Source organism: Falco cherrug, chromosome 2 (genome assembly GCF_023634085.1).
Source record: "Falco cherrug isolate bFalChe1 chromosome 2, bFalChe1.pri, whole genome shotgun sequence".
Taxonomy (NCBI): domain Eukaryota; kingdom Metazoa; phylum Chordata; class Aves; order Falconiformes; family Falconidae; genus Falco; species Falco cherrug.
In genome coordinates, this window is record NC_073698.1 from 80,791,612 (window position 1) to 80,818,915 (window position 27,304).

The 27,304-nt window shown below is 42.4% G+C and overlaps 1 protein-coding gene across 10 annotated transcripts in view; it reads left to right on the plus strand.

Moving 5' to 3' along the window:
* The window catches only part of AGPAT3 (1-acylglycerol-3-phosphate O-acyltransferase 3), a 94,090-nt gene that overhangs the window by 51,436 nt on the left and 15,350 nt on the right, over positions 1-27,304 (plus strand). For 7 of the 10 annotated variants that reach the window (XM_055702370.1, XM_055702369.1, XM_055702374.1 and 4 more), the window contains one exon: positions 24,863-25,089. In XM_055702370.1, coding sequence (XP_055558345.1) covers positions 24,912-25,089 — 178 coding nt within the window. In that variant the 5' untranslated portion in view covers positions 24,863-24,911. Of the gene's footprint in view, positions 1-2,029; positions 2,197-18,342; positions 18,364-24,397; positions 24,488-24,862; positions 25,090-27,304 lie in introns of those variants that run through there. The other 3 variants (XM_027804397.2, XM_027804402.2, XM_027804400.2) reach the window with 3 other exon arrangements.

Genomic DNA, 27,304 nt, shown 5'->3' on the forward strand with positions numbered 1-27,304 from the left:
GGAACCTTCTTGTCATCTTTGAACTACATGTGTATTTTACAGGTTTTGGGGTTTATTTTAATATAATTTTATTTCCATAGTTGAGAACAAACAATGTGAGTAGTTGCAAAATGATATCGGGGAACATAATCCATAAAAATTCATTTGGAGCTCACAAACTGATTATCCTCAAGCAAGGAATTAGTTGGAAGCTATCTCCTTCAAGATGTTGATAGTAGTAAGACTTTTATCTGTGTAGCTTGAGAAATGGGGTAGAGCTGTAGGTGAGGTTAGAAAAGGTTTTACAATAGACCTGGACTTTGTGCAGGATGTAAGAGGGCAGGAGGACCTGTTGAGTTGGTGCATAGAGAGTACCTGAAATTCTCCTTTAATTCATGAATGCTGTGACACTTCTGTTCTGGCTAAGAAGCTGGTTTCCACGGGACGCTATTCATCACACTGTCTGGAGTATGTTGTATTTATCTTGTCTGTGCTTTTAAACTCGGAGCAACTTTATATTCTTTTTCCAACCAGTTCTGCTCAACTTCATACCAGATAAAGTCTCCTATTTGGCTGTGATTTTTAAATTCACAGCCTCTTTTTCCTTTTTGGCCAAACAATTCCAAGTATTGTCTGTTTCTTAGATACAACAAATGGAAAATTTTTACAATCAGAAGTGTTTTTGTACTGTCTCTTTCCAGTTTATTGAACAATCCTAAAATCTCTGTGACTCTACTTACAGGGCAGCCAAAGGTTTAAAAGGAGCTAGTAGCATGTTGTAGCTTTCTGTAGTGCTGCTGCTGAAGTTTGGTCTGAAAATGGGAATGTCAGGGGATTGTGACTACCACTTCAGTTTGTCTCTGGCATTTAAGCTAGATTTTGTCTGGTTTTTTTTTCTTCCCGTTTCTTTTGGAGGCCTAATTCTTACCAGGTGAGGATCTGTTAGCCAATGCAAACTGCACCTGCATGAAGGGCTGGGTTGGTGTAATGGCAGGTGAGTGGGAATCACACTCTTTGGTCCAACTTTTGTGTCCCTGTGTGGATGTGGCCTCAAGTCTCTCTTTGTCTGGACTGCCCAGATCATGGTGCAGAACAGCTGGATGGGCCCTTGAGCCTTAATCATGCTGGTGGCATGGTGTTCCTGCTGCCCGGGTAAGGTGTAACTACTGGCACCTAGTTTCTTTCCTCTTGAGGCTTTGGTATCTCCTTTTTGTTAACCAAGCCACTGGAGTGTGCCTGCTGTGGCTTAGGCCTTCCGAAAGCCCTGAATTTGGAGCAGGGAGAAAGAGAAAAAAATTCTGTTGCCTTGGTTGGGTAGAGCTCTCCCCTGAGACCTGCAGAGAAGGGGTAAGGGCAGTGGAGTCCCCAGACCCCTCCAAGAAGAGCAACTGGGAGCCTGCTCCACAGCTCCCTGCAGAGTCCCTTTCTTTAGCCTGTGCAGGTTCAAAGATGTCCCTTATTGCGTTGCAAAGGCAAGTGGTCCTTCTGCACCCACAGTGCAGTCCTTGCAGGGCAGACCAAACCCTTTTTCTGCTGTGACATTCTCTCAAGCCTTGTTTGCCCTTCGTAGGGAAGGGACAGGCTTTGGTGGGGTGGGAGGTTCCTTTGTGTTAAAATCCTGGTTTTGTTAAAATCTTTTGTCAGCTCTTAAAAAAAACAGTGTCAAGCGGCAGTGCTGAACATACGTACCTCGCCACATGAGCGAATCCCGCTGATTGTAGCCTGGTAATTTGCTCTAAGCAGATTACTGGATTAGAGCAAAAGCTTGGTTTGTCAGCAACACCACCTGACAGTAATATTTATTGAGAAGTATTACCTATTTTAAATATTAGTTCACATATGCCCCAGTCATACCTTCATTCTTGAGGTAAGGAGGGCTTTTTTAGTTTGGTGTTTTATGAAACCATGTAACGGAGAGGACACCCAGCTGCTTTTTTTTCCTGCTACTATGCAGGCAGTTTTAGTAGTGGCAGCACTTCCAGATTTACCTCGATGTGCTTTTGTCATCATAATCCTCCTCCATGTCAAGACTGATTTGCTTTTCTAGACAAGACCCACATCGTCCGTTTTTGCAGTTCCATTTCTTCTCCTCCTTTTGGGGGGTTTTATTAATCAATAACAAATCAGGAAGATGTTGATAACCCAGTCGGGTATATGCTTGCTAGCTGGGATCTGTGCTACACTCATCGCCCTGGCTTTAGCCTATTACTTGTATTGGTAAGTTGGATTTTGTGCTGTGATTGCAGTGGTGGCTTGTCCTTTAAAATGCTTTTTTGGGGTAAGCTGGAGACTGGTGGTCCTTTTGAACGTGCTCTCGAGGGCTGATGTACTTACTAATGTGTGTCTGGGACAGATACCTTCCCTGATTTTGGCTGATGCCCTGCTTATTTGTCATGAGATTCAGTTTTGCTGCAGTTGGTGGTTTTGTATGTTTTTATTCAGCTGAGAGCATAGTGGCTGAGGATGCCATAACATCTGTCGGGTAGAATGGTGATTGTGTCTTTCTAGTTTGTTGTGAGAGCCTTTTAAAACTGTTTTTCCTCTTATTTCATGCTCTTGCTTAGCATTTTTATGGCTGTCTCTCTTGGCATGCAACTTCAAAATTAGTCTGTGACAGGCTTACTATGCATTAGGGTGTTTGTAGGACACCTGTGTCTTCAGCACTTCAAAAGAAATGTTTCAGGCAGGTGCAAATTGAGGACTGCTGTAGTTCCCCCCTACCCCCGCCCCTTACCCAGAGCTCAGCAGGTTGCTTCCCCTTGGGGGCACGCTGGGACCTGGGAGGGTGGTGGCATGAAGCAGTGGGACAGGGAGCCTGGGCATACCTGTTATTTTTGCTGTGCTGAAGGAGGATGCGGTGATGGGCCTGCGTGGGTTTGGGAAGAGGAAGAGCAGTGCAAGGGCTGCTTTAGATTTCTGGGCTGGCTTCATTCTACACATCTCTACATATGTCCAAGACATATCGCCAAAAGATATCTTGGAACTTCTTAGAACTCCGTCTGGAGCAAATAGCAACATTTAGAAACTGGAGTGCAATCTGTTGACTAGTTTTAGTGGAAAAAATTATATGTCACTTCAACTTGTAAAAGGGAAAGCCTGCTGGAGTTGTAATTAATATGGCTACGATTGGAAGACTTTCCAAGGGGTGTGATATTGCTGAGATCAAGTCTCCAAGTGGGTTGCTGAGAACAAGCGGGTTCTTTTGTTTGTTTGTTTTGTAAGCTGATGAAGAGATAAATAAATGAAAATCTGTAGGGTGATCATCGTGGCTTTGTTTTTGCCAAGTACTTCCTTCAGGCAGTTATGCCTGTGCTATTTACAAGCTTACAATCCTTTGTGTGTTTATGCACACACTTCTAATATGAATTTATTTAGGTATAAAACTTTACAGTGAATCTCTGCAGATATGTAAGCTCTCAGCTATACAGTGGGGCAGCTGAAATTGATATGTATGTCAATACTATCCTCTTCAGTCCTTAAAACGTTCAACAAAATGGGACATATGTACGTGACTTTAGTTTTAATGTTGAAAAACAGGGAATATAGAGCTTAAGGATGTTAACAGCTGTGCTGTTAAATGGTTCTTTTACCAGAGAAAGTACGTGTGGTAAGTATATGTGTGAACAAACTGTAGTTCTTAATTAATTCTGCATGTCTTGACTCAATATTGGGGTGTAGTATATATATCCAATATCATTTATGCTTTTGTATTGATACAGATATAAATGTATGTGTTATACATACGCATCGCATGTATATCTGTCTTTTAATTCTTCTCCTAGCCCCCTCCCCACACACGCCCCACCTCCCCGCTTTTGTTCACTCTTAAAATTCTTGACTTGAATCCAGGTCAGATCTGTTTTGCAGGAGAGATTACAATTCCGCACACAGCAGGAATTAACTGGTATTAGGTCAGATCCTCTTCTTCAACAACCTCAAGGTTCAGGAGAAAATTAATGACATCATCTACTTGTTTGTGAAAAGAAAGATCATTCAAACCTCTCTGATTAGATACAGTTGAGATGTAAAGGGAGTACCTCAGAGTGCTTTTTTGGCTTTGTTGGTTTGGGTATCTTTAACCCTTTAATTTATTGATGCTTGCAAAAAGCTGACTTTGATAACAGTTTATTATTATTTTTTTTAACGTAAGTCTGCTTTGTAGATCTTGAGAGACTAATTTTTATTATCTTTTTTATTTTTTTCTTAAATGAGTTAGCTTGGCTGCTGCAGTTCTCTTAGAATATCCTCAGAGCTGGGGTGATTAAGATCAGAGATCACCAGTTCAGCAGGGAATCAACTTTGCATATTGGGAGATTAACTTTTTTTCCCTGTAATTCCATCTGTGATTGTTTGCCTCCCTGGACTCTGAAGCACCCTTATTAGCTTGCTGGACAGTATTTTGGTCACCTTCTGGGCTAAATTTAGTTTGTACTCTAAGAAATTCATCTAAGGAAGTGAGGAGTCTTTGTTCCTCTGGGATTTATGTGGCACCCTGCAGGCCTGGGGCTGGGTCCCTTGCTCCCTGGTTGAAGCAAGCACACCACTAACCTCAGAAATGACCTAGGAAATCTAGCATGGCCTTTCCATCTGCCGCCCCCCCCCCCCTCCCCTGCCACCCCTGAGAAAAAAAGACCCAAACAAATTGCTTAAATATGTGAGGGCTGGTGCTCGGGCAGCAGTGAAAGATGTGCAAGGAACCACCACTGTAACAGTCTCATGAAGTTACAGGCAACTGTTTAGGAGATAGTCCAGAGCGCTCACACACATCTACCCATCTATGTCTCCTCACATAGGCTCGTTGTGGTATCAGGTATGAATACCTCACAAGATACACTGCAGCAATCCAGTGCAGAATCTGTAGTTGCAAAACTAAAGTCCACAGAAATTACAAGAGTGTGAGACATGACATTTTCTTTTTTGGTCAGTCCTTACTGACTCAGGGAGTTTGTTTGGTTGAATTCTCCCTACAACAGGAGACCCTAAGGGAATTGTCCTTTTTCACCAATCAACACATTGGTAGCACGTAAATAATGGATGTATCATTCTGTGTATACATGTCATCTCTTAACACCTTATTAACACCCTTAACATAACATTCCTTAACACCTTAACCTTATGGGTTAAACACATAATCTTCAGCTGTAATTTTTTGTGGTTTTTAATTGACACATTTCCAGCTACAAAATGTTTGAATCAAATGCCTTTTCCTTTCTTTTTCTCCTGTTGCTAAATCTGCCTTCCAAGTTTCAGCTTCTGGCCACCAAAAGAGCTCAAAATATTAACATGTATTTAGTTTTTGATTAATTGGTGTACTTTTTATTAGAACTTAAGCCAACTTTGTGATCTTACCATGTTCCTAGCACTGCTTTGTAGCTTGAGTGATGTGTCAAAACACCTGAACTTGCCATGAATGTTTTGATTTCATTAATATACTTAAAGCTAAGAGCAAAATAATTCAGATCAGAGTTTTGGCTACTGTTGTATTTTGTACTGCAATAGTTTAACATTTTTTGAGGCAGATTGAGAGAGGGGAGGCCTATGCTAGACTTGCATGTATATTCCAGCAGTTTTAATGAGCTGTGTAGTTTCATTGCCCATTGATTTTATTTGCTTATTAATTTTTGTAATTGTGCTTTGCTCTCTTTCAGGTGTTTGAAGCAATAGTTTAGCATGTGATCTCTAATGAGGTCTGTCTTCATCTTCAGTTGGATTTCATTAGTATTTCCCATCATTGTATTTTTGGAGTGAATGTATTGTCATTTTAGGCAGAATAACCTGGAGGTTCCTATAATTTTTAGGTGCTGGAGGGGTGATCTGCACACAGTGGGGGCAGGTTGTTCCCCTGTTGGTGGGCAGCCCGGAGCCGCTGGCCCTGGGGGTGGTGAAGTGCTCCGGGAGGTGCTATGGTGTAAATGCTGAACTGGTCAAACATGAGCTTTAAGCCCTGCTCCTGGCAGTTTAGTGCTTGGTCTGTGTTCATTTTTTTCAGAGTAGCACAGCAAAAGACTGCATGGTGACTGCCTATTGAAATATTGTTTTAAAGAAAGATTGACTCCCAAGGGAGATAAATAGGCAAAAATAAGTAGCCAGGTTGTCCATTAGCGTTCCTGCGCCAGTTCCCTGACCCTGAGGGGAGCAGCAGGGCAGGTGAAGGGCACCGCTCTGCTGGTGGGCCCTGCTGTCCATGCTGGCTGAAGGGGAGAGCGGGCCCTCTCGTGGGTGAGGAACTCTTGGGACAGAGATTTAAAAAATATTTCATCTATACTTAATATATGACTAGTGTATCTAAATGCTAGTCCACTTCACTGATGCTTGTCTCAAAACGCTGGGGGAGAGGAGCATTGTGTGTTGGCTGGCAGGTTGTCAGGGCTGTGACGTGCAGCCGTCTGCGCCGCTGTTAGGGGAGGCAGAGGAAGAAGGGGCCGGAGCCTGGCGGAGGAGCGGGTCCGTTCTCCGGGTGCATCTGTACAGATTATCACTTGACACATGAAGCGCGACATGATGTATTTCTATCTAACATCTATTATCTGTGGATAATGTGCCTATAATATATGGGCTGCTGTGCTTGAAATACCACCATGTTTGTGTAAAAGCTGCTGTGTATGCTCAGCTGCTTTATTTAGGCAGCTTAAACTGAAGCATTGAGAAGATAGGTGTCCTACATCGGCTGATACTTGACTATGAGATAAGTGCCTAGAGATTAAAACGGCCAGCGTCGCCTTAACGCACCCGTAGCACCAAACCATGCAATTTTAAGAGTGTAGAGTATTCAAATCAGGAATTTGTGGAGAAGTTGAAGTCTTGAGCAGGGTTCTCAATGTAGATTTCAGTGGGTTGTGCTGTGACTGCTGATTGTGGATCTGCAAACATGGAAATCTTGAATATATAAAAACTCATTATCCAAAGAATTTTGTGACTATGCCTATGTGCAGAAACCATGAGTTTATCCAGGCTAGCATAGCATTGCTGTGTGTTTAAATTTGATGACCTGAAGAGGTTGATCTTGGCAGTTTTTCAGCTTGCTTCACTATGGAAATAATATTTTGTGTTGTGCTGTTCAGATGCATTTATATATGTCCCTCCACTTAGTGATATGTTTTGAACCGATTGAGGGGTTTCCAGCCACGCTTGGCTGGCAGGGGGCAGTGAGGGTGTCTTCAAAATAACTAGAATCCTACAAGTTTCACGGAGGTAGCCAGGGAGAAGAGAAAGGGGCTGCCTAGAGCCTCACCTTAGGGAAACGTGACATAAAGTTGGGTGTTTTTTTGATATCTGGGTCTCTACATGAATGCGAGCTTGCAAAAGCATCCACCAACACTAAAATATAATTCTGTAGGAAACCAGGGTTTTGGAACTACTTGCTAAATTTCTTTCTTCAGCAGGGCAGCATTCTAATGATGAGTAGCTGGCTACTCAAGCTTTTCTCTGCAGCCAGAGCAACTGTTAATGTATAAACTAAATAGATACCTATATATTGGTTGGAGCTTAGGAGAAACATAAAACGTTAAAGGCTGGAGGAAAGACTGGAAGAGCAGCCGTCAGTGCTGCAGACTGTTTGGTTTTTTTTACCCTTGAACACAAACCAAGTTGACCTTAGGGACTTTGCTGATCGTGCCCGTTGCAGTGATTGCTCTGCCACAGACCTCTAGTCTGGAGAGGAAGGCACTGTTCCATTTCACTGGGGATGTGCAACAGTGCAGCTCCACAGGCACTTGGTCCCCAGTGGCTGATTTGGATGCCCTTTGCAAACAAATGATGTCAGACTGATATGAAAGAGATGTGACTTAACACTGAAACTTGGAAGACACTGTGAGAGAGACCCATCGTTTTAATGCTAGCAAAGAACTTGAGTAGAGAAGCAAATGCTCTAAGTAATACTTAAACTTGCATCTGTCTTAAGGATGAACTTGCTTCAAATCAAATGTTAGATTTGGAGAGCTGGTAGAGGGAAAAATGAATCTGTGGCTGAGTTACTTGATAGGCCATGTCTATACTGCAGCTGTGATGTGATTAGTTTTAAAGGAGGGGTGAAATGCTTCCGAGAGTAGCCACGGCAACATAAAGCTCACTGCAGGCTGCAAAAACCACCTAAAACCACCTAGGAAGTGGAGTGAAAACTCAGGCAGTTTGGTCTTAATTATTATTGCTCAAAGTGCGTTGCCTGCTTTCCTGTAGAGCTCACTTGATAACATTTCAAGGAGGAAAGAAGTCTCAGATTGGCTTCCCATGGTCAAATATGAGGTCTTGGTATCTTTTTTTTTCTGTAGACGCTGTAATTATGGGCTTGTAATTTTACAAGCATTCATTACAAAAATAAAGATAATAATATAGACTAATATAGTTGGGTGGGACCTCTGGAGTGTGCCATTTGTGTTTGAGGCGGCTTTCAGCAGGTCATATTTCACAAATAGGTTGGGTTCCTCAGGGCTTTGTCCAGTTGGGTTTACAAAATGTCCAAGGATGGAGTTTCCTCAGCCTCTCTGGACAACTAGTTCCAGTGCTGCACCACTGTTCATACGTTGTTAATACAGCTAGGAGCAGTACGAATCAATGTCATCTTTTAATGTCTGGAAAGAGAGAAAGGAAGCCTTGGTGAGGAGTGAGCTTTGCTGTTAATTCCTTTCAGAAGAAGTTCTGGGAATGTGAGGGGCTGTTGTTGGTGAGAAGGTTTTGATCTTCCCAGCGTTTGTGTTTGGGCTCTTCTGTGTTAGACCCTTGTGAGCTCTCACTGGGTGAGTGTGTTCCCTGGGAGGACTTAGGCCCCTAATACAGAGAGTACACCTGTGATGGCTGCCTTCTGCATGCCCATCGCGATGACTGTGGAGTGGATCCGGTAATGTCTGCCTTTGCACTGGCCATCTTTGGTTGTGCAGCCAGGCAGATGGTGAATGGCTCTGTCAGTGGTTGGGCTTTGTGACATGGCATCCCAAGATAACTTCTTACGTATTCAAAATCTGGGGAACCGAGATGCCTTCTTATTAGTCTGTGTCCAGAGATGAGTGATAGGTCAGCTTTTCTGGAGGCTGCTTCTTTGGAGAGGCCAGTTCACGGTGCATAGCAAATATCTGAAGTTTGGTGGCCTTGAAAACAAAGTAAACCTGGAGGCAGTCCATAGGTTTTCTTTGTTGATGTCCTTTTTGCCTGGAAAGTAGAGAATCAAACCATATGCAGGTGTCCATGGTTTGGCTTTGTCTATGTGAAGAGCTAATCTCTGATCCTGCATTTGAGTCTGCCAGGAAAATAGACACTGTCAGCATCTGGGGTGGCTCTCCTTCTGCTTGTTGTATGGTCTGAAATATATGTTCATTGGTAATTATTCAAAGATCATTTCTCCCACATCACTGTCATGCATGTATTCTGTTCACTTTCTCACTGTCCAATTTATTTGTAAAACTAGAAGCTGAAAAGCAAAATTGTGAGATGTGTATCAAAGATCATCAAATGCTCACAGGAACTGTCATCCAGGGAAAGTTTGAGGAGATTTAACTGGCTGTGTATATGGAAGTAGGTAAGATGACAAAAAAGCATTCTTGATACCTACACTCTGACGGCATTAACACAGATGAGAGGGAGAATCTTTGCGGAGAGAAGTAGCTAGAAATGATAGTATGACATGTCAGGGGAAAAGAAAAGTTGTTCTTAAAATACAATAGTCCTTCAGAAATTTTTTTAGCAGAAAACACAGCTGCGGAAGTGGCTTGTAATGACAGAAAATTGAAGGGAACTGGAGTTCTTGGGAAATTACTGTAAAAATAAAACTCACAAACCATTAGGATACTACTTTGTATCTTGTGTTCAGAAATAGCATCAAATGCACTTTACTGAATAGACCATCTTTCTACTTGGTACACATTGCCATGGCGAGAGGAGAATTAAAACCAAAACCTTTGTCTTGAGAGATCAATAACAGAAGCTGCACTTCTGAAAACGACCATTTACATGGAAAAGGAGACAAAATAAGTCAGGGATATTTTAGGTTTACTATCTTCTTGATGTGTCTGAGAAATTTTTGGATTGACCAATTGCTTTTGTGATTGCTTTGCTCGTCTTCTGGGAGTGGATCTGGTGGAAGGAAGCCAATACGCAGGGCAGAGCTGAAGAGAGCTGCACCAGTGGGTGTGGATGTGTGTGGATGTGGCTTCCTTCCTGCGCCCAGCAAGTGAGGAAACAAATAGCCCAGTTTAGAGTGTTTTCTAGCAGTTAGTAAGTTTCTTCCAGCCAACTAAATCCAGGTGGTGATATAGTGGCATTAACTATATCTCCATGGCATGGTAGTAGCTAACTATCAAACTGATGTCCGAACACCAGATAGTCTTACTCTGTGGGTTCAGGAAGTAGGGTGAAAAATTAATGAGGACTTCTTCTGACACATAAATAACTCATGTTAGTTGCATGTAGTAAGGGGAGGGAAATCCCACACTAAATATACTGGCATGGAGATGGAGAGTGATGGACAGAAGACTTGTTCACATTGTGAGTTCAAACTAGGTTGCAGGAAGGAGCATGGTGTGGTGGTGATGTCTGCTTCCCTATGCTATTTTGTTCCTGTATTCCACCTTAGTCCTTCAGCTTTTCAGCTATCTGCATTTCAAGGCTACTGTCTTGCCTTTCTTTTTAGCTACACCTGAGAATCGAGTTCGGGCATCCTCCCTGCCTTTGGCTCCATAGGGATGCAGGGAAGCTCTTGTTTTGAGGGACGTTTGTGCTCTTCCTGTGCAGTTCTTGGACTGGACTTACTGTTGACCTCATTAGTGGCAGTTCCATGTGTCAGCCTTTCTGTTTTGCGGTTGTATGGCTCATTCTGGAAAGTGTTCCTCCGTTCAGGGGAGTAACTCCAAGGGACAGCTGGGAGCTGTGCACCTTTGTCACTGAGGAAACCATACACTCATCAGGAAGCAGGCGACGTTTTCAGAATGGTGCCTTTCTATACTATATTTAACTTGTACTTCTTTAGACCCTTTGCTATTCTCTGAAGATTACTGGTATTATGAAATTTATTTGGACTATCTAGAAAAAAAATCCTAATATTTTAAAGATGTCAATGTGGCTAATTACTTTGTTGTTTGCCAGTTCAGCTAGCTACTAGCTGGCTGGTGCTCTGGCCACTTGTTGTCAGCAAACCTCTCTTTTCGATGAGGGTGGAGGCATTCTGAAACTTTTAGCAACTTAAGATTTGTATAAATCGGAGCAGGTGATTCAAGAAAGGGTGCTCCAGCAAACTGTCTGGCAAATTGTAAATCCCTGCATTGAAATATAGAAATACAAAAGTTTCTCACTGAAATAGTTATATTTTAACCTGTCTTTTTAAAATAAACAAAACTTTTTTTAACCTGATTAAACTTTGGGACTTGGTGAGAGAATTACCAGATACAAAGCAGATGTTGATCTCAAGTTAGAAAGTAGGGAGTCAAGGTGATGACAAACTATATAGCTGTTACTCTTCAAATACGTATTGGTGTTTTCCCCATAGCATTCATTTTTAGCACTTCAGAAGTGTTGCTTTTGGCATCCAGACATAAATCTGACCAAATTGTGTTTTGTGGTACCAATCATAATTGTAGCTTCAGATTTTTGTATTCATAAAAATGCATTTTCACCTGTGCAGGCAAACTATCTGGCTTAATAACTTCAGAAAGAATGAAAGGCTTTGGAAGGCTATTGAATTATTCTGAAAATCTATTCTGAACAGTATTACTCTCACTAAAGAGAGTAGTCACAGCCAGAATGTGTTCGCTTTAAGAACAGAAGTCTATTACAGGGGAAAAAAGACATTAAGTACTAGGGAAAGTCTGGCCCTATTAAAATTCAGGGACCTCATTTTTTCCCACCTGTATTTTATTTGGAGATTGCAAGAAGCTCTTTCGTTTTTCAACTCCCAGTCGGGTTTTCAACTTTGAATGAACTAGTTGAAATGAAGAAAATAGTCTTGCTGCACCTGCTAGCTCTATTGAAACCAGAAGTAATTAAGGCAAAATAAAATCTTTCTTTGCGAGAGGAATTGAAAATGCTTACATTTGAGGGGAAAACACCAGTATCAGCATTTGCTCCATGGGAAGGACTGAAAATAATAGAGTTGCTAGATGCAGAATGTGATTTCCCGGTGGTTAAATCTTGACTTGACCTCCAGATAATTGGGGCAAAAGTTGTCAGGTATTCAAAACGATAAAAATGCCCTTTTTTCAGCTATATTGGGAAGTCATCACTGAGGCAACTTACGGTTTCAGCTATTTCTGTGCTCGATTAGGTGTTTGTAATGGATTATATATAAAGTGTTGGTCTCAGTCCTCTTTCATAATTTTAGTCAATTGGAGTGTTTACTTTCTTTTGATGCGTGGGTTTTATTGTTTGGGGTTTTTTTTACTCAAACTAAAAACCTGGGTTGTATTTCTGTCTCACAATACACTCTTACATTGTTGTGTTTGCCCGCCTTCACATAAAGTGAAGCGGGAGTCTGTAAGGGGGAGTCTGGGGCCAGCCTGGGTGCAAGGTGGGTTACTGCGCTTCGGCCCCTGCTCTCTGAGCTTCTCCGGGCCTGTTGCAGCCATGAGAACTGTGTCAGCACCCAGGCTGGTCGGTGCAACAATGCCTCCCAGTATTCAAGGTGTTTGTGAAGCAGTAACAGTAATCTGCAAAGAGAAGTAGGAGAAACCAAAGATCTATCACAGATAGAATTTCTCTAGCATTTATGAAGTTAAATGCAAGCCAAGAAGAATCTGTTCCAAGCCAGTTAAAAACTAGGAAGAATTATTTCTTTTTGCCTGTCCTTTTTGAAAAGAGTATATACAAAATGTTCATTTTAACTTTTTTGTTACTCTGTATTGGATAATCTGTGCCTGAGCTCAAGAGGAAAAATTAGCTGGCATCAATTACTTTTGTGGAAAGGGAAGAGATTAGATATTCTTGCCACGTGACCTGAAAAAAAGGAAGATTCATGCTTCTGTCAAAATGCAAATTTTACTACACATTTGTGAGATTGGAGATACTGTATAGCAATTGCATAGGTGTGCAAACTGCAGTGGGATGGAATAAATAATGAGCTGATTTGAGAAGAACATTGATTATGTCCAGCCCAGCCTTGTGGCATTACTCGTAAATCGTGGAGTCCGTACTCTCCTGGCTTCCACTTCCCACCTTTTCTATGATTACAATGCTTATTTTCTATGGACAGTTTCTTTCCAAATACTAGCATAATTGCTGGGTTAAAATTAAATTTCTTCAGGCCTACAACTGCTATCCTGGAAATTGCGGTTATGTCCTGTGCATGTTTTTTAAATATATAGATAGAGAGATATATGGGGTGTGTGGGTGTGTGTGTGTGTATATACATACATATGTAAGCAAAGTGATTTTCAAAACCATGCCTATGGGGAATTCTGCCCTACTGTACTTGAAACTTGCTGTCAGCTGAGGAGCATTGTTTGGGGGTGTCAGTATGGTGCTACCCACCAAATCTACAAGACCTCCAGAGCACCCACATTGTGAGCACTAAACCAGGCTAAAATGGGCTATCCCCTCCACCCTGCTCCTTCCAGGGAGAGGCATGTTGCCCAGAGGTCTGGGGTCCTCTGTCACAGGGAAAATGGACTCATTAAATGGATCCGATGGACCATGGAGATTTTTCCAGCCCCAGCCACGGGAGTGGGCATGTGTGTTTTCAGCCACCTAGTCCCACAGCTTAGCAGCAGAGAGCATGAGCAACACAGGCAAGCAGGCCATCGATAGTGCCTGGGCAGGGGTGCTTTACATCTGCAACATCCTAAAGCTGTGTGTTACCATTAAGGAAAAGATTTCTCATGCCTGTAGCGTAATTTTGGGAGTAAGTCAGAGGCATGCAGATAGTGTGGTTATTAGAGGTTTGTTGGCTGGTTTTGCATGATGAGCATGCAAAACTGCTTAAATGTCTTGTGGTGCTGGTGGCGATTCTGTCCGTTGCAAGTGCAGTGCTTAAATGATATGAGAGCTGCTGCCGGGCTATGCAGTAAGCTCCATCTATCTAGCTGTTGGATTTCTCAAGTATCTGTTCCCTTGCATATAGAGGTTAAAGAAATGCACAGTGTTTACCGAAGGTGCCACTGAAGTAAAGTCCTTTCTTAGATATCACTGATGAGCAAACCTGGCTGGGAAAAGAAGGGAGCGTTTAGCACCAAGGGCATCCCAGTCCTGCTTGGCAGGTGTTGCAGCCCAGTCTTGCCTGTCATCTGCCACACTTGAAATTGGGCAGGACACCCTGCTGTTGTGCTCAAGAATGAAATTACAGAGAGCAGTTAGCAGGACAGAAAATGTTTGGCTGTACTTTAGAGAACTGGAGTGGACCTATTAGACCTGCTGCAGCGTGCAGAGTTCTCAAAGAGCTGCTCCCAGCCAGCTTTTGCTCTCAAAGCCTGTGCAAGCTGGAAACTTGAGAGCATTTTTCAGAACTTGAGGCTGACATACGAACTGAATACCAGATGGGCAGGCAGTGCCTGTAATGCTGTGCACAGTGCTTGAATGGCATAAATCTGCTGTGGCACGCAGGAGGCCTCTTGTACAGGCCTGGGAAGTTGTCGGTGTGTGTAACAAAAAGAGGAGAGTGTAACATGAGAGAAGGAATAGGGAACTGAGGAGCTACCAAGAATTAGCGTCCCGTTTCTCCCTTGAAGGAGTTTTATCTGAAGTGGCAAAGGAGGGAGAATAGCTGCCCCCAAACAATCAAAAAGGGCTGGGGGAGGTTTAAAAGGTCCTAAGAGAAGGAGCAAGACTGGCAGGAAGTGTTTGGCAGCCGTTTCTGAGTGAGTTGTATCTGTTTGGAGCCACAAGGAATTTGCAAAACTGGATAATTGTTCCTGTTTATTTCTTAAGTTATACAAAATATAACAGTGTTCTAGCTCGTGTGTTTCAGCGTAAAACATCTTGCTGTGGGCTGGTATTTACCCCTGGTTTGATCCCTTTTTCTTTTAAATTGCAGTCTTGCTTGTCTTCTCCCTTTCCATGTAAGAGCCAAGTCTATTCCTGTTGTGCCAACAGGCTGGTGGGAACATTGGTCTGGTCCCCCTTGCTCTGGGTTGATGGCTCATGTCTCTGCGTGTGGCTGCAAGAGGAAGGTTGGCTTCTGTAGTGCTGCAAAGAAGGGCAAACACACAGCCCTGTATAACCCCCAGGAAGAGCTGTCCAGCATTGGGGAGGGGTGTGGGACCCCCATTGCACTCTTGGGTTAGCAGCACCCTTTAGTGGGGGAAGCTTTAAAATGAACTCTGGATCAGCCTTGCATTTCACCGAGGGATATGCAGGGAAATTAAACCTGTATTGTGTGAGAAACTAAGATATTCCTCCTGTCATGCTGAGGTTTAACAGGCTAGGCTGTAGTGGACATTAAAACGTGCGTGTTGACTTGCAGTTTAGCTTAGCTTTGATGCTTACTCAAATGCAATTTCTTTTTGGTTCAGGAGACAAGAATTAAAAAGCTCTTAAGTTTTTGTCCCTAACTGTTGAATTTTCCCCTTTCCACTAAAGGCGAAACCAGCAGTAATGTGTGTCTACCTGCTTTTGGCTTTCAAAATAAAGACTATCTATATATGCCAGGTAGAACAAGATAAGTTATGGGGGTGCTTGTTCTCTTGATATCAAGCAGGTCAAAGTCAGAACTTGAGCTCAAATGCTTGCAATCGGATAAATCTTTGTAATCAGAAATATTCAAGTTTAGGACAAGGTTTATTAAGGTTCTACAAGGACACTCTCAGGTTTTTGTAAATATGCATATGCCCACAAAACCCATCTGTATCTACAAGAAATGAGGCAAACTTGCAAATTATCTAATCTAAATGTAATATGCAATTAAGGGTTTTGTAATTATAGCTTTAGGAAAAATTAACTTTAAGTGTTGCTTATACTGAAGCAAAAGTGCCAGACTGCAGACTGAACGATGACAAATGGCATGCGTGTATACAGGGAAGAAACAGCATGCAAACACCTACAAGCAGTTGTAAATGACATACTATAATAGAAACTATCCTGAGTTTACTAAACCATAAGGCAGTGTTTGTCTTCCTGGAATAAAATACATGCACAACCAGGTTTTGAAGCAGTGGGACGCCTTCACTGGAAAGCTCAACGTGGAATCCTATGGCATCTTGCAAGTATGGTGAGGCTGTTCTATGGAAAAAGTGATGTCAGCCTAGCTCAGTGATACTCAGCTGTGACATCGAAGTTGTCTGGTTTTACCCAGTGAACTTGCAACAGAATCCCTCTAGTTTCCTGGCTGTGAACGGAAAATATTTCTGAAAATACCATGTGTCTTTTCATCAATGAAGAGAGAATGCAGTGAGAGAAGTTTCTCAAGCAGTTCTGCTTCCTTGTCTTGGTTGTCTTGCAGCCAGCAGATTTCTAAGCAAGTCAGGATTCGTTTCAGTTATCTGATCCATTTGTTTAAGTAGAGGCTGAGTTAACTGAGTGTATATGCTGAGGAGAAATCGAATTTGTGCACACTTGCTCTTTTTTTTAGTATGTGCCGAGGATGATAAAAGGAAGTGGTTGAAATTAAATTTGGAAGATAACCATTTTAATATTGCTTGTGTTTTCAGCTGTAATATTGTAGCAACAGGTTAGGAAAATTTAATTTCATCTCTAGCAAAGGCATAAGCACAGTGCTCTCCACAGCTGGTGAGGAGGCTTAATCACGTCAGTAACACTTCATTTAGGGTGGGGAAGAGGAGAAAACTGCCCCTCAAGTGCAGTGATAGGTAGTATGGAGAGCTCTTTTATCCCCTTCTGGTTCAGTCAAGTTGTTTTGAATGTCTTTCTCTCCTTTGTTTACATATTCTGTAGTCTTCTGTCTACAAAACACAAGTTAAATAAAAAGTTATCTTGATTTTTAAAATTTCTTTTTAGAGCAACCCATGTCTTGATAGGCAGTTGCCCTACATTTTACAAGCAGGAAGGAGCCCTGGGGCTGAAGTCCCAGTATGGTGTGGACCTCTTACGGATGTTCTCCATAGTGTGGGGTGTTGCTGTGGCAGGAGGTGCTCTGAGCCCATAAAGGCCTCCCTTAGCGGGACCGTGCCACAGTGCAGCATTTGTAGGGTGGAGGGATGACCTTCCGTGGTCACTCCCCAATGGGCCTCACTGGTACGTGCAAATTATTCACATATGCATCTTATTTTGTAACCTGCTATCTCCTAAAGTTTAACTGGTAAACTTACAGTCTTTTAATAATAAACCAAAACATTTATAGAGTGGAGGAGGCATGAAGAGGGTCTAGTGTTTCTGTTGAGGATGTGCGCTCCTCACATGGTTGTCATTGTTCTAAGTGATCATCACATCATGCTTGGCCTTAATGCCTACACTTTAGTTATGGCAGAAGAAAACTAAATAACTTCTTCGGGACCTCTCATTCTCTCTCAAACAACAATGAATGTCAGAGCAATATGTGCAGCTTTTTATTTTTTCTAAATTTTTTTTAATTTCAAACCTTGAAGTATTGGCATCTCATTAGGATGACGAGTCAAACAAAAGGCTTTCTATTTGATGGAAATACATTAATCTAATAAAAAAATCTCTACAGATACTGAGCCAGTCCTATTGGCAGTAGCAGATGTCTCTGATTTAATGGACTTTAAGACCAAAATAATGAATATATTTCAGAGAGATAGTGGTGATAATCTTTTATTCTCACCTTTTCTAAGAACTGGCTGTGGTGCTGTTTTAAAACCAAGATTGACAAAATTCCTAGGAATAAGTTCTCATCTAATTTCATAATGGTAACTCAGTAACATTTTTTTTTGAGCTCATATGCCTGGTTCTCACAACTTAGAAACAAATTTGCGTCTTTGTGACCTAAGTTTGGCTTAAGTTCTCTTCCATACACTTCAATTTTAGAAATTCATGACAAGCAGGATTTTTAATGAACTCTGAGTCAGCCTTCCGTTTCACTGAGGGATGCGCAGGGAGATGAAACCTATATTTTGTATAGGTGTGTGTATATATATAAAAATATATATACACACCATATTTATAAACCTATATTGTGTGAGAAACAAAGATAATCTTCCTGTCACACTTAGGTTTAAAAGGCTAGGTCTGTAGTAGACAGTTTGTAATGTTGTGTGGGACATGATTGAATAGTTGTCTATTTTTACAGTGTATCTGGAGGATCTCTAGTACGGACTGTTCAAATGGATAGAAAAACCGTTATTACACCTAATTTCCTTTTATTTGCTTATTAGCTATACTGACTCACCGGTGTTGATCTAAGCTATGTTTTCTAGCCTACTTAGCTGTGGTTGCCAGTGGTCCTTGTAAAATTATACTTCTGAAATAAATCGGGCCCAAGTGGAGACTGGTTTTAGTGGTGCCATGACGGAGTGGACAGATCCTTGGGTTGCATTTTTGAAGTCTGGGGCAAAGCCATGGGTAAGTACTCTATCCATAGGTTTTACATGGCTTATGCATAGTGGGGGTCAGGCTCCCAAATTCCTCATCCCAAAAAGAAATGTGGTACAGTGCAGTTAGTGAAGACCATCAATTTTCTTACCTTCTTCCTGAATATTTTCCTGTATTAGAGGTATTTGCTATGAATATATCACTACACTTTTAAAAGCTGGTTAGCTACTGCACTTCTGTCTCTTAGCTGGAAAAGTAATGCATATTCTGCAAGGAAAAACTTTATCTTAGACATAACTGAGGTAATTACTTCTAAGCATTGAACGCAATGCATAAGATGATCAAAATATTTTTGTGTGGTATGTCCCAGAAATGTCCAGGAAAATAATTTGCTGCCCCTGTGGCAATGTAGTACTTCTGAGAAATGCTAAAATAACCAGTCTGGGACAGTACTTTTATTTATCAAACAAGTATAAGTAGTGGTGTTGAAAGCTTTCCTTCACATCTCTGCCACCGCTGATGGGTAGCTGGTTAGTATTCTTGAGTTTTCTGATCTTGTAAGGGGAGGTGAGCAGAAAGATGCTTATACTAATGATTTTCATAGCTGCTTTTAAAAGAGAAGTAGCCTGAGTCAGTCATCAGAGAAATCTTGGAGGGTAGAAAGTACACTGAGAAGACGTGTTTCTTCAGCTCCTGGCTGCTGCTGTTTGTATTTGTTCTCCTCATACAAATGAAGAAGTTCATGGAACAGTAGTTCTCACTTTGAATAAAAAAATAGTTTTAAATTTTTCTTGTGTGATTTTGATGAGCAGAGTTTATAGAATTCTGAAAAACGGTGAGGAAACTTGTTATGAGACATGCTCAACAGAATGCGTTTTTATACTGTTTCTGACTTGCAACATTATTAGCCTTTCTTCATAGATAGGATTTGCCAAATTTATAGACACATCAAGGAGGCTTACAAAGCTCAATCTGAAAAATACAGTATTTTAAAATATGACGGTAGAAGGTAGAATTCAGTATTTTATGGGTTTCACTCAATTCCTCAACTTACGGATTATGAGATAGGTAAAATACCAGAACTCAGGATGGGGCCAACATATTCAGAACTAAAGATGTCTGTGACTAGTTTAGTAAGTAGAGATACATATGGTATGGTAGAGCAGATGCAGCAGGAAAATGACAATAGCACGCTCAGAAAACCCGAAAACAAAAGACTAGAGATGTAAGTACTGGCTGCTGCAGTTCTTGTTGTTGTCAAACACATTAATTCTCACTGGGTTGGAATATTAGGATCAGTGGACCGATTTCTAATTTCATGCTTATATTCATGTAAACCTCATGAACTTCAGAGGGATTGTATACGCGTGACAGCAATAAATTAAAAGCTGTGAATTCTATATTATAGAATGATTAATGGCTTAATTTTTAATTTTGAATTCTTCATAAATAACTACGTGTTTCATGAAATGTCTGTAATGTGCTTAGTGCATGTTGTGCACCTGGCGTTTTTTTAAAACCTGATTTCTTAATGAAATGAGGCTGATGCAATCATGCTGTCTCTGTCATTCTTCCTTCTAATGGCTTTTAAACCTGTGGCATATTTCAGCGGCGTTCAACAGAGAGATGGAAGTCTCAAAGCAGTTTAACTGTTAGGGCCCTCATGAATGTAGAAAGCTAAGTAAAGCAAAAAGGTTGTATTCCTCCTTTTGCTAGTATCTTTTGGATACCAGAGAATTCATGTGACCATGGAGCCTCAAAACACAACTCTGTACCCAGGTGTATTTGGTTTGTGTGGTGAGGGTTATGGTAGCTATGGGGCTACAAGGGTGGCTTCTGTGAGAAGCTGCTAGAAGCTTCCCCCATGTCCAATGGAGCCAGTGCCAGCTGGCTCCAAGATGGACCTGCTGCTCGCCAAGACCAAGCTCTTCAGCAATGGTAATAGCACCTCTGGGATAACATATTTAAGAAGGGGAAAAAGTTCCTGCATAAAACAGCAGCTGCAGCTGCTGGAGAGAGGAGTGAGAATATGCGAGAGCAACAACTTGAGCTCAGTGCAGAAGGAGGGGGAGGAGGTGCTCCAGACACCAGAGCAGAGATTCCCCAGCAGCCGATGGAGAAGACCATGGTGAGGCAGGCTGTCCCTGCAGCCTGTGGATGTCCACGGTGGAGCAGATACCCACCTGCAGCCCATGGAGGACCCCATGCCAGAGCAGGTAGTTGCACCCAAAGGAGTCTGTGACCCAGTAGAGAGCCCACACTGGAGCAGGTTTGCTGGCAGGATTTGTGACCCTGGGAGGGACCCATGCCAGAGCAGTCTGCTCTTGAAGGACTGCGCTCCATGGAAGGGACCCCTTCTGGAGCAGTTTGTGAGGAACTGTAGTCTGTGGGAATGTCTGAGAAGTTAATGGAAAACTTTCCCATGGGTGGTACCCCACGCTGGAGCAGGGGAAGAGTGTGAGGAGTCCTCCCCCTGAGGACGAAGGAGCAGCAGGAACGATGTGTGATGAATTGACTGCAACCCCTGTTCCCCATCCTCCTGTGCTGCTGGAGGGGAGGAGGTAGAGAAAAATCTGGAGTGAAGCCGAGCCTGGGAAGAAGGGAGGGGTGGAGGTAAGGTGTTTTAAGATTTGGGTTATTTTTCTCATTACCCTACTCTGATTTGGTTGGTAATAAATTAATTTTTCCTCAAGTTGAGTCTGTTTTGCCTGTGACTCTAGTTGCTGTGATCTCCCTGTCCTTCTCTTGACCCATGAGCCTTTCATTGTATTTTCTTTCCCCTGCAGTTGAGGAGGGGAGTGATAGAGGGGCTTTGGTGGGCACCTGGGGGTTCAGCCAAGTCAAACCACCACATCAAGAAAGCCATTGGATCTCTGCCTCCTTGTCCTTTACTTGAGAGGTGTATAAACCAGGGAGGGAGCCCAGAAGGATGCAGCGCACTTAAGAACTTTTTCATCAGAGAAGATAAAAATCAATACTATGGGGAGCAGTCTCTGACTTTATGAAAGTCAAACAAGCCTGCGAGGTAAGGCGCTAAAAGGCAATGGAAGTGTGCGGTTTGGTTTGAGCTGGGCTTTACGCTACTGCTGTCCTGCAGCGTGGCTGTGGAAAGCAGGCACTTGGTGAGGATGTGAAAGCAGGGAGAGGACTGAAGTTGTCTGCAGTTCTCAGTGTGGCTGCACAGGAGGAAATGGAGGTTTTGTGGTCAAAGGTCAATGTTGTGAAGTTACAAGGTGCTTTAGGAAAAAAAGGGAGAAAAAACAGATTTTACCAGCAGGTCTTTGAATAAGCACATGATACCCGTATACTTTAAACAAGAAAAAATGAATAGTGCTGAGACTTGCTGTCTTAAACTAGGGCAGATATTTACTTCCTAGACACTTCACTTAGCTGATCTTAACATATGTGTCAGATGCAGAATGTTGCTTCTCCTTGTTCCAGCAAACACTGATTTCCCCAGCCTGACTGTAGGATTCAACAAAACAGCTGCTGGACCACCCTTTACCTCTTGGCCTGTCCTTGAATTGCCTGCCTGTCCTACCTGGGCAGGAATGCAGAAAAGTAAAGAATTCCTGGGTTAAGATTAACTTCTAATTATCTTAGAAGTCAAATACAATTAAGTGAGGGATTAGCAAAAGGGAGACTGGCAGATTCTGTATCCAGCATTGAAACTGGAAGGATCAGACAAGATGACTAACCTATTTTTTAGTTGATCCCTGTCCATTTAAAGAGGAAGTGCAAGGAAACCAGCTGTGCTTTATGGAGCAATCTGGCAAATGCTGTCCTCACAAGGTGCTGGAGAGGAACCAGCTATTCCTTGACTGCTGTTCTCTTTACCCTGTTTCAATCAATACCAGTAAGGCTTGCAGTCCCCAGATGCATAGGAGTGCAGTGAGCCCAGGTGCCTGAGCGGCTGTGCTGTGTCATGCAGCTCTGGAATCCCACCAGAGCAAGACTCTTGGGCAGGCCACTGGCAGAAGAATGATAAATTCTGTTTTCCACGTGTAGAGCTGTAGAAGCAAGATGCTGCAGTGTGTCCAGCCTTGGTAAAAGGGGATGTGTCTCTTTGGGTCTGTGATACAACAATGCTCTTAATGTAAGGGACAAATGCTCCAGACTTCGCTTAAAGCAAAGAGGCTGTGGAAGTGGAGCCAAACTATTTTATTTGAGGATAATACTTGACATTTCTATTTTTCCTCGTGCCCTTTGTACGGTTCTTAGGCTGTTGTCTGGAAGGGGGCAAGCTGTGCACTGAAAGGCAGTAAGTCTAATGACTGTGTTAAGTATGGTCATCAGCAAAGCTGCTTGCACATGGCTGTAGAGAAGGCAAGTAGGGATTCAAAAATAGGTAGGGGGGTGGGGGTGCCACAAAGAGGGAGATTGTTATTTTCTAGTATGTTTGAACTGTGTTTTGAGAGAGACCAGGTGAAGAGAATGACTCTGATCTTGCAAGTGAAGAACTCGGTGTTTAATGTTTGGTGGTACTTAACAGAACATGCCAATGGAAAAGATCAATGAGCCCACTGCTGTGTTAGGGAGTCAAACACCGAATACCATGGCCATCTCCCAAATGGTACATCTGAACACTGGTGCGGTGTTCCAGCTGTGAGAGGTAGCTGTACCCTACAACCCTTTGGGGAGGGGAGAGGAAGGAGGGCTCCACTTGCTTCATTTTAAACACAAGTCTATGCTTCCCAACAACTCTTCTTAAAGTAATTTGTTAGTGGAAGAAGTTTCTTCCATTCTTACAGGAAAACACTGAGAGTAGATGATTCATCATGAGCTTCAATAATAGCTTATTCAGCTTGCATTGCTCTGTGGTAGGCACAATACTGTTTGTAATTGAAACGGGGCCTTTTTTTTCCCCATCTGTAATGTGCTTCTGAAGTGGTAGATTTACTAATGATGCAACTAGATTTTGATTGTGCAAAAGCTAGACGCTCTGTGCCTTGAAAGGCAGTACCTGATTTGCAGAAGAGACGGTAGAAAACAAGCTTTCACAAGGGAAATTGTTGAGTTGTATAAATAGCACTATACTGAGCATGCGGCAAATGAAAATGGTTTGGTTCCTCACAGCTGACAGTACTTTTATTTTCAGGCATCTGGAACTTCTGCATGACCTGTGGATGCTTGACTTGTTAAAAAGTATTTGTTCCCATCTGCTGGTTGGTCTGGTCATTTGCAACCCTTGTAATAGCTAAGCATAAATACTGGCAGGAAGCTTTGTCTGTGGCAGAAAGTCAGGGTCATGCTTCTGGTTTTATTGGGTGAGACATTGAGGCTGTGGTTTGACAGCCTGGTTGGCCTAGTTGTAGGGCTTCTAGTACCCAAGAGGTCAAAAAGGCCAGTGCCAGATAACACAGGGATTGAAATAAACTCAGTCTGGTGGCTTGGTAAAGACATTTTATTGGGTTAACGTTGTACTGGCAGCATTCGTATTGGATCAGATTTGACTCTCTAAGCTACTGTGGCTTTCTGCTGGTTCAGATGTCACCTGTCTTTCTGCACCTGGTATAGATATGGCACATGTTCAGAGTTAAGTGTTTTGGCAATTTCAGTGGAATCAAGATTCTTCACCAAAGCCCTCTTCAGATCAGTTTTGCCCTGCTACGAAGCCTAAGATTTTTCTACTATTTTTACTTCCCCCGCCCGTAACTGTCAAGCCACATTTCCATGATCAAATATACCAAAGCGAGAAGTTATTAAACTTGCTCCAGCACGGGTTTTGGATGTGAGAATACCTAATTTCCATTTCCATGCCTTAGTGTTTGCCAAAGTGATGCCCCGTGTGACCAGCCCTGCTCTTTTCATTCCAGAATGCACTGCTCCCCAGTGAAAAAAAATTCACAATGAAGAGCCTGCTCCCTGGACTGACTGCTGTACTGTTCCAGTCAAAGCAAATGTGTAACCAAGTCCCTGTAGCCCCCAGCAGCCCTCTCTTGGTGCTTGTTGGGGGGAGCTATGTACAGAGCGGTGCCTTTGAAGGCAGGCCAGAAAGGCATTGGGTCATTTATGCAGCTCCAGAGGCTCGGCATGCCATTTATTGGGTGCGGGGGGGGGCTGAAGCTCCTGTTGCAGTTCAGGGACAGCAACCCCTGAAGGGACGGCAGTCACTGTGCAGCTTGTTTACTGATCAGGGCTCGACTGCTTCACTGTGAGTGCAGGGTTCTGTGTTCTTCCCAGCATTAAGTCCAGTTATATGATCTTTGTTTGAAGAGAGGTGTGAGATGGCATCTTTGGCAAACAGTAATCTTCTTAGTGAGCTGTAAATTGTAAATAATGATTCCTTCCTATTTTGGGAAATTTTTTGCACCATCAGTGGTTTATTGTGTTGAATAAGGCAGGCTTGTTCGTATTTTGAATATTGTGAATATTGTGTAACCTGAATAAGGCACACTTAGAGAGCTGGGTGTTTATTGGGTTGGGTTCCTGTTGCTGAAGTTGCATGGACTGTTTCAGGGCTTTTGCTTTGCTCTTCCTCAGGGCTTGTAAATCCGTTCTCCATTTGATTCTTTTCTTTCTCTTTCAGGACGGTTATTCTGAGTGACGGCCCTTGCACACGCTTCTGAGTGGTTATCATGGGCTTCATTGCCTTTCTGAAGACCCAGTTCATAGTTCACCTCCTCATTGGGTTTGTCTTTGTTGTGAGTGGACTGATCATTAACTTCATTCAACTATGCACACTAGTCCTCTGGCCCATAAACAAGCAGTTTTATCGCCGAGTAAACTGTCGCCTTGCCTATTCGCTTTGGAGCCGTGAGTATGCTTGAAGGGGATGTGAGGGCTGGAAATGGGAAGGGGAGTGTTCTTTGTTTCTCCTTCTGTTAAAAGAAAAAACCCATATATACACAAGTATTTATATACACACAGTTACATGAGTTAGAGAGGAATGGTAAGTTAGATATACTCAGAGCAGTTCAAAGCAGCCATCTTCTCTGAAATACTGGGAAAACATACAAAAGTCAACGGACTGATAAGTATTGTCACTCCGTTATTCAAAAACGTAGGAAATAAAGCTTCTCCCCAGCCTTACTTGACTGGTAGGAATTGCAGATCCTGTCTCAATACCATCTTCATCTGGTATCAGAGCCTGTACTAAGTGATGGGGAAAGGGGAATTCACAGACTCCTTCAGGTATTAAGCGTATGTGCAATATTTACCACTTAAGAGCCCAAGTAAACTGTGTCCTCTGCAGAGAAAGACATATGCGGGAAGTATCTAGTGTAGATGCCTGAACTGTGTGTCAACTTCAGAGTCCTGTTATGCCCTACAGTGTACATCTCTGGCGTCGGTGTCTCCTTTTGTGAGTAATTTGTCGCTCTTTCCTTCTCTACAGTGGGTGCAGCTGCTTTGCTTTTTCTTTCAGACCTTTGCAAAACCTCCTCCGTGTGGATCACTTTTTTTTTCTTCTCCTCACACAGTTTAACAGGGGATTAGATTTCCAAAATGAATGTTTAGAAGGTCCCTTAGTCCAAATGTCACCTCCTGTTTCAGCAGTGAATCATCTAACTTGTTTCCATTCTCCATCCCCTCCCGGAATGCATGACCACTTACCTTAGTGCTCAGCTCAGCATCCAACTCCCACTTCGAGTAAATGAGTCACCTGAATAAGTACTTAAATTACAGTTAGGCAGTCCACTAACAGGCACCCACATTTCTTAAATCATCGATATGAAGTACTACCAACAAAAACCCTCCAAAGAATCTAGTTTATTTTTTTTAAAGCTTGTTGTCCTTCCTGTGCTTTTTGTCGTACCTATTGAGAACGTTGTCTGAGTAGCACAGGAGAAAGGAAATTAGAGTGTGGCAGACAAACTGTTCAGGAGAAAAGGTAATGGGAGAACTTACAAGTAGAAACTTCAAAATTAGCTTGGTTGAAGGGAGTTGGGGCTATATGGGATTATTTATTTTTTTTTTTTTACTTACAGGAATTTTTTAATGTGTTTTAATAATGTAGAATCCGATGTCATGCTGAAAACTATTGTTGCACTAATAGTCTGGCTTTTCTGAGCAGGTGAGCTGCTTGTGCCTGTAAGGCTTGTAGGTTCAGACCCTTGATTTCTACAGGTTAGCATTGTACATGGAAAAATTACGTTTTAAATGCTGTTATCTTCTATATGCTAGAAACAACCTATGCTATTGTTCAAAAAGGTTTGGAGAAGCTGAGTAAATAATTGGCCTGTACCTAGGATAATTCCTCATGTATAGCCTATTATAAATGAAATTACTGAGAAATTAAGCTACGAAAATTAATGTAAATGTTCTGTGGGATTGCAGAGTGCTGATGGCCTGCGATGGAAGAGCTGACAGAATATGCACTTCAATTGTGATTTATAACGAATTAAGTAAGCTGTGTTAATGCAGCAGTTCATGTGTTGCCATTCATAATGAAATATATTTCATTATGTGGAAGCCTTTTGGCAATGAACCTGTAGGTTGGTGTTCTGTTCTGGATGCTGTGTTTTGCTTGCTTCCTCCAAGCTGTTTAGTTTTAGGCTGAGGGTGTTCATGTCAGAGCTGTCTGTAGCAGAAGCTGCTCTGCCTGTCCAGCAGAGGATTGGTGTGCAGGGGTAGATACACAGGTGATTGTGTATCTGGCTGTGTACTATAGCCCACTGAAAACCAGCCTCTATTCTTAAAGTATCTCTTCTCAGATACATAAAGCACAGCTTCAGGAGGGGAAGAGATAGACCCTATCCAGTGTTTGTGGTAAAGAGGTCTGCTGGGCTCTGGCCTCAGTGTAAAACCCTTTGCAGTGCGTCAGATTTGTGATGGGTAGTCTGCACTTCAAGCTCTCCTATGTCAGCTCCTTTCAGATGATTCATGCCTTTGGAGAGCACGGCGCATTTGGTTTAGTCCAGTTGCAAAAATAATCTCTCATGTTAGTACTTGAAACTGAGAGGTGTGCTGTGCCTCTTGCTTTGTTTTCTGGGTGGTTTGGGAGGCCCTAAGCCGCCCTGCTTTGGCATGT